The sequence below is a fragment of the Haliotis cracherodii genome, unplaced genomic scaffold (genome assembly GCF_022045235.1).
Source record: "Haliotis cracherodii isolate W230 unplaced genomic scaffold, xgHalCrac1.p SCAF_35, whole genome shotgun sequence".
Classification (NCBI taxonomy): Eukaryota; Metazoa; Mollusca; class Gastropoda; order Lepetellida; family Haliotidae; genus Haliotis; species Haliotis cracherodii.
In genome coordinates, this window is record NW_027266292.1 from 2,209,240 (window position 1) to 2,222,070 (window position 12,831).

Here is a 12,831-nt window from a genome sequence, read left to right on the forward strand (position 1 = left end):
TACAGACCGCCGTCATATAGTTGGAATATTGCTGAGTGCGGCGTTAAACAACAAACCAACCAACCAACACATTGTTGGCAATATATGGTGTAAAGTTTGAAACTAGAAACATGCGCACGGGGCATTGTGGGTCCTGCGTGCGCCTCAAAGATGGCGTCACATTAGTTACCGGTGGCGTGCGCACCTCCAAGATGGCGACGCATCCGTTTCCGGTGGCGTGCGCCTCCAAGAGGGCGGCGCATCCGTTTCCGGTGGCGCGCGCACCTCAAAGGGGGTGGCATTTCCGTTTCCGGATGGCGGCACGTCCGTTTCCGAGGGGGGTCATCTCCCCATCCAAGAGGGGCGCCTCCAAGAGGGAAGCGGGAGGAGAGAGGGCGGGAAGGCGGGAGGAGGAGGGAGAGAAGGAGGAGGAGGAGGAGGCGGGTTCATTGCTTGGGTTTGAGAGATCGTCAAAGCAAAGGATGAAAGCGTTCTTTCGGGAGAGATGGGTGGCCCTGAAAAGGGCCGTTCGAAAACAAACTGGAAACTGGAAACTGGAAACAGCAGGAAACGGTAGGAACACTGGAACACTGGAAAAACTGGAAACGATGGGAAACTGGAAAAAACAGTGGAGCAGCATGCCCCATGCGTTAGTCACTTTGTTCAGATGATCTATCTTCTTCTTCATCCCCTACTTCCATCTCATCCTCGGACTGAAGGTGTCGTCGGCGCTTTGAAGCGTGTTTTCTTGAGGGGCTTCTGTCCCGTTTTCTTTTCTCTAGACGAGGTGTGATGCCCACACGGAGTTGTGTGATGCATTCTTTTAGGTCGAGGACATCGACATGCATGGCTTCTATGAGATGAAGCATTTGTGTCTCGGGTGTCACGGGTGTCACGGATGTCGACGTGGACGGGAATGCTGACGTTTTCTTTCGACGGGGTTCTGGGCAATTTGCAGCGAAATGACCCATGACTTGACAGTTGTAACAGGGGCCCAGGTTCTGCTTCTCTTGACTGCTCATCTTCGGACAGACATAGTGACGGTGACCTTGAGTGTGACACTCGAGACATGTCACTTCAGGGCAGTACAGGTAAATGTGACTGTCGGTCTGGCACTTCATACAACTGTATCGAGCTGGCATGGTTGGTTTCATAGAATGCAGTGTGTGAGTGGCTTCGCTCTTGTTTTGTTTTTATAGGAGAGCCACTGACAACCTGCTTCCTGATTGGTTCGCCAGGCAGCGCCCCCGATTGGCTCGTTCCGGTGCCTGGCCTGCACCTCGGTTTTCCAAAACGGACCGACCCCTGTGTTTCTTTTCCATAGGAAATGGATTTTACCATGGGAGAGAAAGCACAACCCCGGTTCGACCAATCAGAGCCCAGCATGACCCGAGCGCGGCCTCTGATTGGCCGACAACCCAGGCTTCTGATTGGTCAGATTTCGATCCGGTTTTATCGAGGTGTGCATTTCGATCCTGTTTTGTTTTTTCTTCATCCTACAGACAACATAACACTACTATTTGTTCAACTTTTTTTTAACCCCCCTTGCTCACATGAACCAACACAACAAAACAAAAGTCACAGGATGAGGGGGGACATCCCTGTGATTTTTGTGAACACGAGGGTGACCACGAGGGTGACCACGAGGGTATGAACGTCTGTACACTTTGAAAAAAAAAGAACAAGACACTCGACTCTTCTCTTCCGTGCTTCTTTGGACACCAAACGTTTGTATTTTTCGTTCACTTCTCCATCAGGACAAAACACACACAAGTATTCGCAAGGGACTTTGGCGTGCTTCAGATGTTCTTTCCGGGGTTTGTCTGTGGCTTCCCATTGGCAGAGTGTCACACCGCAGCAATAACAGATAACACGGTCACCTGGTCCTGGATAGAAATAGCCACCCATGGCCATGTCATAAGGGGTCTGGGTCATCTGTTTAGGCCACGTTTGAAAAGACCTCAGACGTTCTTGAAATGAATCATAATTAGGATGAGAAGGATGACACAAGGTGTAAGAAGGAAAAGGTCCCTCCAGAAAGTCACTGAGTCTCCATGTCTCGTCCATCAAGAGTGTGTCGTCCATAAAGAGTGGGCGTTTTCTCGCTTCTTGTTCTCCCGCCTTTTCAGACACCCACTCGGAATCGGTGACGACTTCTCGGGAGGATGACATGGCATTCATAGAACGTCTTTGCTCCATGATGACTGTGACTTCGATGAAAGAAGGTCTGAGGGTTCGCCTGCTTTTAAGAAACTCTCCACCCTACCCCCTTCAACGGAAGGTCATGACCTCCTCCTCCTCCCCCTCCTCATCACGTGACGTCATCCTGTGTTTGGGCTAACTGACACACGGCATGATACATGACATGACACATGACATGACACATGACATGACATGGCACACGGTGGTAGTGGTGATGTGTACTGGAATGACTGACACCAGGCGGCTGATCTTTCAAGCATGGCCTTTCTCTTATATCTATTTTTATTCTTTACTTTTTTCTTCACTTTTACAACGAACATGTGCACTGACATGATAGACAGACAAACAGACAAACAGACAGACAGACAGACAGACGCACTGACCTGACAGACGCACAGACAGACAGACAGACAGACAGACAGACGCACTGACATGACAGACAGACAGACAGACAGACAGACGCACAGACAGACGCACAGACAGACAGACGCACAGACAGACAGACAGACGCACAGACAGACGCACAGACAGACAGACAGACAGACAACATAGACGACATCTCAACTCAACCTCTACCCTCGGTTCGGCACTCTATTGGAGTTGAGATCAATCAAGACACAAAGAGTCAGTTCAATCAATCACTGTTTAATAATGAACAACAACAACCGCAACCAGATACATTGTAAATACGAAAAGACAATGGAGGAGGGAGTGCTTTGCCTGTCCCTACAACAACAACGCGACAACGTTTCCTCTTCTTTCTTCAAGCTCTTCGAGTGAAGATGGGGTCACCATAAGATGTGGTCCTCCATCATACTGTCCCAAACAGGTCCCACACATGTGAGAGATCCATCAGTTAAACAAGTAACTTTGTATCTCATATAAAGCCCGAGGTCATCGTGATATGAACAGATAGAAACAAATATGTTTTCAAATATGTCATCAGGTATATTATCGTACACGAATATATAAGATGACTGAGGGTAAAATCTTCACGGGGACAGTGATGGATTTTGTGAAAAGAATTCCCCCGTCTATGTATGGCGACCGTCATTAACTCGCTGTCGTCTACTTCTGCAAGTTCAACAAGCCTACCACTTCCTGGTCCGTGTTTGGTCAGGCGGTTTGAAGTAATATCTCTTCAAACACGATGTAGGTAAGAGGAGAGATGTATATTTCGTTGAAATCGGAATGACAGTCGGGTCCGCTCGAATCATCAATGTGTGACTAAGGGACTTGTCATTAATGAGGTGTGTGTGTGTGTGTGTGTGTGTGTGTGTGTGTGTGTGTGTGTGTGTGTGTGTGTGTGTGTGTGTGTGTGTGTGTGTGTGTGTGTGTGTGTGTGTGTGTTTGTGAGTGTGTGAGAGAGATAGAGAGAGACGGAGGGGGGGGGGGGGGGGGGTCCTTAGTTTAAAGTTAAAACATAATACTATTCTCAAGAACATCACTGGGCACAAGTTATCACAACCTAGATTTACATTTATGCTTTTTTACAATTGACACATTAAATGACAGAAAGGAGAAAATTAGACACACGTTTGTACATTAACGTTGCTCACTCAAACTTTTGGCGTCTTTCTATAGATTACGGTTGTATACTCCCCAGGGAGCTGAGAATGATTTACATAGTACACTACAGATTACATGCACGGCTACAGATTACATACACGGCTACAGATTTACAAAGTGCACTACAGATTACATGCACGGCTACAGATTACATGCACGGCTACCGATAACATGCACGGCTACAGATTTACATAGTACACTACAGATTACATACACGGCTACCGATTACATGCACGGCTACAGATTTACCTAGTGCACTACAGATTGCATACACGGCTACAGATTACATGCACGGCTACAGATTACATAGTACACTGCTGATTACATAAACGGCTGTGGCTTTCAATGTAATTTGTTAATTTTCTTTGATCTTGTGAGTGAATGATTGAGTGAGTGAGTTGGGTTTAACGCCGCTTTTAATAGTATTCCAGTTATATCGCGGCATGTCAGCTTAATGTGGGAGGAAAGCCCGAAGTGATGCAGGTCTCAGACGTTTACCACTTCCGTGAAAACCATGAGCACGGGTATGGTGCTGACAAACCTTGAAACATATTTGGGGCGAACGGGGATTCAAACCCACAATCATCGGTTTCTGGCGTGCCTAAAGGAGGCAACTCTGCACAGCGAATCGCAGCAACTTAGACGACTTGGCCACCCGTGCCCCCTCATTTACACAACTGACAACCAGTGTTTACACATAGTGGCACAAGAACAGATATAGGGATGGGGTTAGTTTGTTGGTGGAATCTTGACGTTAATCTGTTGATTAATCTTGTGTGTTGATAGGGCGGTTGAAACTAAGCTGAACATTTACTGAATATATAAAACAGTTAAAGAAAGACTAACATCACTTTGGAAACATATTGAAAAAAATAGGTATTTTGGACACAAATGAAGTGGATTGTTTCCACTTTGACAATATTGTAACCCCAATTCTTCACAGGGATGACGTGCAAACAATTAACGATGAGGTTTCCCACTAACAACAATCCTCATTACCGTATTTCCTGATATTTCGGCCAGTTTCCGGCGGTAAACTGAGCTTTGTAAATGGACACCGACCTGGCGATAAATAGAGGCGGTTGTATAATATCAAGATTACCATGCTACATCAGTACAAAGTATAGGAGTTACGATCGTCCTAACGCTTCGATCGCTATGTGGAACGCGGCCGAGTACCGTATTTCCAAATATTTCACCCAGCTTCCCCAACGCACAACATGCAGTAAATACGCGCCCGGTGGTTAATCGAGCTGTGAAAATGGACACTGAGCTGGCGATATATAGAGGCTCTGTGGTAACTGGTACATAGAGACGCTGCGATTATTTACTTTTAAGATTACCGTACTACATACAGTGTAACTACCCACTGATACATTATATGTGAAGTGAAAGTAGCTTACTGTACGTGTCCGGACGTATTTCGGTTTTATAGTGCCCCAGTGTAACATGAATACCCCCCTCAGACACAGACTCCAAGCCGACCAGCCCGTGTTTATCACCTAAATACCGAGCACAAGGCATTTCTTATCGTACGGCGCGGCCAGGGGATCGAACCAACGACCTTCAACAGACGCTCAAACCACAACACGGAGGTTCGTATTGAAGGCACGACATTAACCTTCAATTAAATTTCTCAGTCCAGACCCAATGATTATAAGAGGTCCGGTGTTATAGAGGAAACACGGTATCCTGATCTGCTGTTTATGACCAGCAATGAGCTAGCTATAACTGCTCCTAGCTATTGGCAACGTCGAAACTTTTCTCCCGTTTCCTATAGAAAGTTGCATGCACCAATAAGGGTGCACTCTCCAATTTTCAAACCAAAGGTGAATCTCCGAACCCATAAGCCTCAAACTTAAAGGTAGCAAGAATTCAACAGTCATTGTCATCGGATAAGTTTTCAAGGTCTAGGGACAATTTCTCTCCCCCATTCTCTCTCATTAGGCTGTCAATCAGCTTAACAAGATCAATGACCATTTCTCTTTTCTTCCCAAGATCTGCTTCAGTGTTGTTGAATAAGACGTAACGATTTTGACAATCCTGCAGTAACATTCGCATTGGACCGCTGGCCGACTCTATATGCTGACTAAATGTTAGCGATTTTCCATCCAGCTCCATCTGACGGTGAAATGAGTCCCCGCGAGTAAAGACGCAGATGACGTGCTTCTTCAGGATGTCCTGATCTGCCTGACGGAGAGACTCCACTGCAGAGATCTCTTCCTTGCTCAGACGCTCGGTGGCGGACAGAATCAGCAGAACCACATGAACGCCGTGAGGGAACCATATTCCAGATTGACGAAGCATGACCGTCACATCCTGGGCCAGAGCCTGATCAACCGCGCCATCAAGATCCATCACATTAAGCTTCCGTCCCCCCACTGATTCGCTGATCTTCAGATTCTGAAAGAGTATTGTAGCTGTTGTTATTTGGCTCGAAAACTTTTTTTCTCCAAAAATTGTGTTTCCCGTTGTGCTGGCACCACGATTCGTCTTACCCATCAGAATTATGTCCAAAGGTTCCCCTGGGGGTAGGTCTGCCACGGGTGTAACGCTCTCCTAAAACAACAAGGTTAAGGTTAGTCATATCGCTCTTTGAGCTGGAAATCCAGTTACATTATGACGTATCAACTTTAGATGTTATAGTTCTCACAGGCCAAGGATCATAATCGGGAGGAATCTTGACTTGAAACCAGCGGATTTGACATAAGCACAAAACTCTACAGAATGGTCATTTCGCTGTAATGACCCCCATGCCTTTTTTAAGGAATATGTTTCATCAATAACAAAATAATGTTTATATGTCACAAATCTAATGTTACAGAAATATCATTCGAAAGACCCTAAGTCTACATAATATTCTGCGGATAAATCTACACGCCTATTCGACTGATTGGATATCAACTGCATCATAATAAGAACCATTGTTCGACCTTTTCTGTATCTAAATCACAATTATCTTTTTTCAGCATTATTTTTCTGACACATCTGTCTTGAAGGCAATTCTTCTTACCTTGGGTGACTTCAGTTTAGATATAAACTTTGAGACTTCCTTTCTGAAACCACCCACTTTCTTCTCGGAGTCGTAGTCTTCGAAGGCCTTATCAATTGGTTCAGACTGTCTCCTCTTCTTCTTTGACAGGTCTAGCTCTGCTACGACCTTCTTGTACAGTCGTAGCAATTTCGCGAGACGCTTTTCAATGGCACTAGCCTCTTTCTCTTGACTTTCTGTCAGTTCAACATCAACGTCTCTCAGAAATGAATCCAACATTTCCCTTGCCGCGAGAAGGTCATCAAAATTTGCCTCGAGTTGTTCAAGAAGAACCTCTAAGCCTTTGTCCTTCAACATGTCTGGGAGGTTGGATGAAAGGGATTTCAAAGGTACAAGCTCACATCTGCATGGACATCCTTTCCCATCATTTTGTTTCATTACTTCACGTTTGAAGTCATCCAGGACTTGAAGCATCCCATCAACATCTCGTGGCATGTAGCTAGTCGGTGTTGTAGAAAAGTAGTCGATGTTGATCTCGGAGCTGCTGCTTAAGTCGTTTTCCAGTTGCTTGAACTTTGCTTTGGCTCCGGCGTCGACCATGCCCTTGAATGATAGTTTGCCTTTCAAATCAGCTTGGATATCGTTTAATTGTTTTTTGTCTGAATTCTTTATCCGTATTCGAACCAGCAATTCACCTCCGTATGTGATGCTCCGGACAAAATGGGTCCCTTTAAGTTTTTTCTTTATACCTGATTTCAACTTCGTTTCTTTCATGGTTTCTGTTCCCTGTAATAGAAATTCCTTTTTAATTTATTCCTTTTTTTGACGAATTACATATGTGACATATTTCGAACTTGTTTGGTTTTACGCCGCTTTTAGCAATGTTCCAGCAATATCACGTCGGGGGACACCAGAAATGGGCTTCACACATTGTACCCATGTCAGGAATAGAACCCGGGTCTTCGGCGTGACGAGCGAACGCTTTAACCACTAGGCTATCCGATGTGAAATGTGAAGGTTAGCCCAGAAACCCGCCTTACAGAAGTCTCCTAAGTCGTAAAAACAAAACAGTAAGTATGACTACCGCCCAGGATGAAGAAACTCAAAATATGTACTTTATCGCAGGATAAAGTACCGTCGGCATCTTTGATCTTTCGCCCAAGCATCTTAAAACATACTACACAAGGTGGTTTCTAAACTACATGAGAGATGTTTTCACTCAAATTATACCTTTATACGAACAATACCCCCATAACGTCCCGCAGTATGCAATTTGTATCACTCTTGTCAATGACATGCATTTATACGCGTCATACTCGTCATACTTTATGCGGGTCATTCCGTACCAGTGTACGAGTCACGGGAGTCATACTATCGTACTCTAATACGAATCATACCATCGTACCATCATGCGACTCATACCATCGTACCGTCATGCGACTCATACCATCGTACCGTCATTTGAGTCACACCATCGTACCGTCATGCGACATACCATCGTACCGTCATACGACTCATACCATCGTATCGTCATGCGACTCATACCATCGTACCGTCATGCGACTCATACCATCGTACCGTCATGCGACTCATACCATCGTCTCGTCATACGACTCATACCATTGAACGTCATGTGAGTCAAACTGTCGCGAGAGTCAATCGAGTCATGCTGTCACGCGAGTCATATGACCTTGCGAGTCACACCTATCGGACTCATACCGTGAAACCATCACACCGTCATGGTAATACGATCAGAGATTCATACCGTTTCAACGTTAGCCACAGCAATGATTTCCAGCGTGTTGTCATCAGTACGGCACTCCTTCAGATATGACCCTGTTCCCCCAACCATGACCAAGTTGGCCTTGACCTTCAGTGAGAGTTCCCCCGATACGTTAAGCATATCATGCACGTCTTGTGCTTTTTGGATTACAGAATAGTGTGCTATATTCCGGTGACGATCTATTTTTTCCACTTTGGACATCGATTCGTCTGTGAATAGGTCCAGGCCAGAACTGTAGGTCTTCAGGTCATATTCTCGACCCAGGGTCATGCCCGGCTGGTATGGAACCGACTCCGTCTGCATGCTTCTGTAAAGAATGTTACAGTGAACACTGGAACTCTAACTGTATACGCACATGTATAAAACACAACAAAAATATTGGGAAATATACTGTGTGTAACCGAGATAAAGAATCCGTTAGCTTTCAAAAGACCCAATCAACAAAAATCAAATGCAAACGTGCCAAAATGAAACCTAATTTCGTCGTTATATAGAAGTGGTAGTACCTATTGTGAGTGCATGTCTAGTGATTGTTAGTGGCAGCAATAATGAAGCGCTCGTAAAATGTCAAGTTCTATTTTTTCTAGATTGTTTGTACTCATGGTCTGCGACAACACTGCGAATACATTGTACCTGAATTAGCTGGTTTTGTACGTCATCCCCTCGTGCTGGAGTTTCCTTCTGGGAGAAACTAACTGATTGGAGACGCTTCGAGGTGACAATTGAGCGAGTTTTGAGTGAGTTTGGTTTAACGCCGCTTGGAACTGTATTTCAGTTTTATCAAAGAGTGACAGTTTGATGAAGGGGGAAAGCCCGAAGTGACGCAGGCCTTGCAAAACCATGCATCAGAACTATCAACGTTTGACTTGACTCAAAAACCTTAAGACATGTCAATTCCTATCTGCACCATCTTCCCGTGGCAAGGGCGTTAACTGACTGTAAAAGTCCAGTTTTCACTCTTGCCGAACTAGGCTGGAATTGCTGGGCTCGATCGTAGCACCACCAGTGGCTATTACGAGTTATGTCCCTTCTAAGCCTCTTCTATGCACCAATCAGATTCCACCTCTCGTTAAACAAAATGGCGCCCCCAGTCAAGAGGTCTGATCGATAATCAAGATCTTTATTGTGATAAAACGGGTCTTCCATTGCGAAGTGCATCAAATTACGTGAGCGCCTTGATTAAAAACATGAAAAGATTTGGAAAATATCTGTTGATAACGAGTTGGCGGTGCACATGCTTTGTAAATCCTGCAATCGATCGAAATCTGCACGACAGTTTACGAACCGGATTTCGATTTCGGAGCGCGATTTTGATTGGAATATGCACAGACTCGTTAGTCTAGCCAAAAGGTAACTCCATAATCCCAGCCAAGTTCGGCAAGGGTGGAAACTGGACTTTTAGAGTCAGCTAACTCCCTTGCCTCGGGAAGATGAAAAGAACCAGGTTCAAGTCTGTAAAACTTTTGATTTCTCAACTTTGTACGCCACTATCCCACGTGACAAACTTTATTCCTTGATCCATTGGGCTTTTGTTACATAGCGTGGTGATTATTGGTATAGCTACATATCTATCTTCATAGGTTCATACCCGTGAAGATTCGGGGTAGAACAGGTTTTCAGCAACCCATGCTTGATGTAAAAGGCGACTGTGCTTGTAGTAAGAGGCGGCTAACGGGATCGGGTGGTCAGTCTCGCTGACTTGGTTGATGCATGTAATCGATCTCAATTGCGTAGATTGATGCTCATGATGTCAATCACTGGATTGTCTGGTCCAGCAACACGCACACTAGCATTCATTTGCTTGTTGATACTGTTTTCTTCAGAAAGCAAAATTCAAACTTCATTCACAAAATGTCCTCATAAAAACTGTAAAAAAAAAACCCGCCGTACGGCATGGTCACACATTAACTGTATAATCTGCGAGGCAAAGAAAGTATACACTTGAAAATTGGATGTGACCAAACAATTACAAACGTTATCAAACCGTTACTAGTCTGAAAACAGTCGCCGAAACACTGCAAACATGAGGTCTAAAACACAACAATGATACCCGTATTAAATACAACCGCCTCCGTGGTCTAGTGGTAGAGCGTCCGCCCGGAGAGCGGAAGGTCTGGGGTTCGATCCCCGGCCGCGTCATACCAAAAGACGTTAAAAAGATGGTACTTGTTGTTACTCTGTCTGGCGCTCGGCATTAAGGGGCTAAAACAAGGACTGGTCGGCTCGGAGTCAGTATACTGTGTCTGAGTGGGGTATTCATGTTAAACTACGGCATGGTATCTCAGTGAGCTAGCACTATAAATCGGCATCAGTCCGGACTACTACAAGCAGCCACACAAACACACACACGTACATGCACGTCGCTTTATAAGTGCAATAATCTTGGACGCGACGTTGAACCCCATTTCACCTCACCTCACCCATCGTGCACCAAGCAACAACATACACAACGATCAGACGCATCACGCACCAGTCGATATCACCGTCTGTTTTGGACGATCAATAGGCATCATGCAATGGTCGCCATCACAATGACTATGACAATGACTCAGCACACCTTGACTTTATGAGCTGGTTCCCAAGGATAGAATGTGCCTCCTATAACACCTCATTGCTGGTCGTAGGAAGCGAATAATTTGGGCACCCGTGGGAAGAACTAAACTTGTAAGAGGGCATGTAATGAATCAGCGCCGCGACTCGGCGACCTGGTTGATAGCGTGTCAGCGTGCCCCGACAGCGTGAGAGATGCTGATACCAATCAAAGGATTATTTGACTTGTTTATATGCTGTCATATAGCTAGAAACTGCTGACTGTGACGTTAAACCAGAAAAAACATACAAAGGTTCAGTTTTCGATATGTTGGACCACTTACCTCTATTAGACAAGCGACTTCTCCAGTTGTGTGTATTGCCACTCTGTTAGACAAGCGACTTCTCCAGCTGTGTGTTGCCAGGGAATAACATAATGTAAACAGAAACTAGAACTTTTTTGTCGAAGGGTATATTATAATTTCCTCTATCGAGATTACTTGAGAACTCTTATTTTACGTTTATTTTGGTCAGCAACGATCAAGATAATTAATCTTAACCAGAAACGGCGTTTCCTTGTGTTTTGATAAGCATAATTTAGCTCGGGGAGCGTTAAATGACTGAATTATCTGAGGTTTGGAATTTCTCATTGCTGGTGGCGGGCTCTCGCCTTAAAGATTTTGAAAAACAAACAAAAAAACTTTGTAAAAAAATTATAAAGAATTGTTATTTGCTTTACACGAGATCAGAAATTATATCGAAACGGACTTTCCACCCATTACGCAGCAGCTGTGACCTCGAAACTGGGTTGCAGATACGGAGCTGTATGTTCGTTATAATTTATTAACCAGGCATAAGAACGAAATCTGCCAGACATCAACAAGAAACTGTTCTATGTCTACAATACACAGGGAATCGACAACAGAAAACATTGAGAAGGTAACCAGAAACTAAGAAACTGGAGTGAGTGGGTCTTGTTTTACGCCGCTTTTAGCAATATTCCAGCAATATCAAGGCGGGGGACACCAGAAATGGGCTTCACACATTGTACCCATGTCGGGAATCGAACCCGGGTCTTCGGCGTGACGAGCGAACACTTTAACCACTAGGCTACCCGACCGCCCCCGTAGAAACTGGAGCACACTGCAAGCGCAGAACATGAGGGAAATAGATTGCGAGTCACGAGAATCAACAAACAGCGAGTACATTTACATATTAAACTAGACGTGTATTATTATATGGGCGGTGTAAGGTGTAAATGTACTCGCTGTTTGTTGATCCTCGTGATATGACGGTCAACCTCCCTCTTGTTCAGAGCATGCCTAGTTTGGAAGGCTGTGGTCTGTATGCTTTAGTGCTGCCGTTTCCATGGAGAGAGTGTATTATGTTATGCATATTTAGGAGAGAAATTCTGTTTGGTTCCTTCATTTGGGACATTCAACACACATGTTTGGTAAATTATTAGTTAAGGGAATCCCAAAATGGCGGACATGTTTTCGCGAGCAATGAACCAGGCCTTTGGAGTTCTTTATGACCATGATTTACTCCAGATAGAAACTTGTCCAGTACTGTTCGCAGCAGGTGACGCTCGTTCTGGTTTAGTTGGTTGGTTTGTTGTTTTACGCCGCACTCAGCATTATTCCAGCTATATGACGGCGGTCTGTAAATAATCGAGTCTGGACCAGACAATCCAGTGATTAATATCATGAGCATCGATCCACGCAGTTGGGATCGATGACATGTATCAACCAAGTCAGCGAGCCTGACCATCCGATCC

General features: G+C 44.9%; 1 protein-coding gene across 1 annotated transcript; it reads right to left on the reverse strand.

Moving 5' to 3' along the window:
• Nucleotides 1-3,583: 3,583 nt before the first annotated feature.
• On the reverse strand, nt 3,584-11,464 carry LOC139477751 (uncharacterized). Its single transcript, XM_071260158.1, has 4 exons — nt 11,399-11,464; nt 8,508-8,832; nt 6,764-7,528; nt 3,584-6,309 (listed from the first exon to the last, which is right to left on the reverse strand). Exons 2-4 carry the CDS (start codon nt 8,826-8,828, stop codon nt 5,626-5,628), a joined length of 1,770 nt encoding a protein of 589 aa, XP_071116259.1. The 5' UTR covers nt 8,829-8,832; nt 11,399-11,464; the 3' UTR covers nt 3,584-5,625.
• Between the last annotated feature and the right edge of the window lie 1,367 nt (nt 11,465-12,831).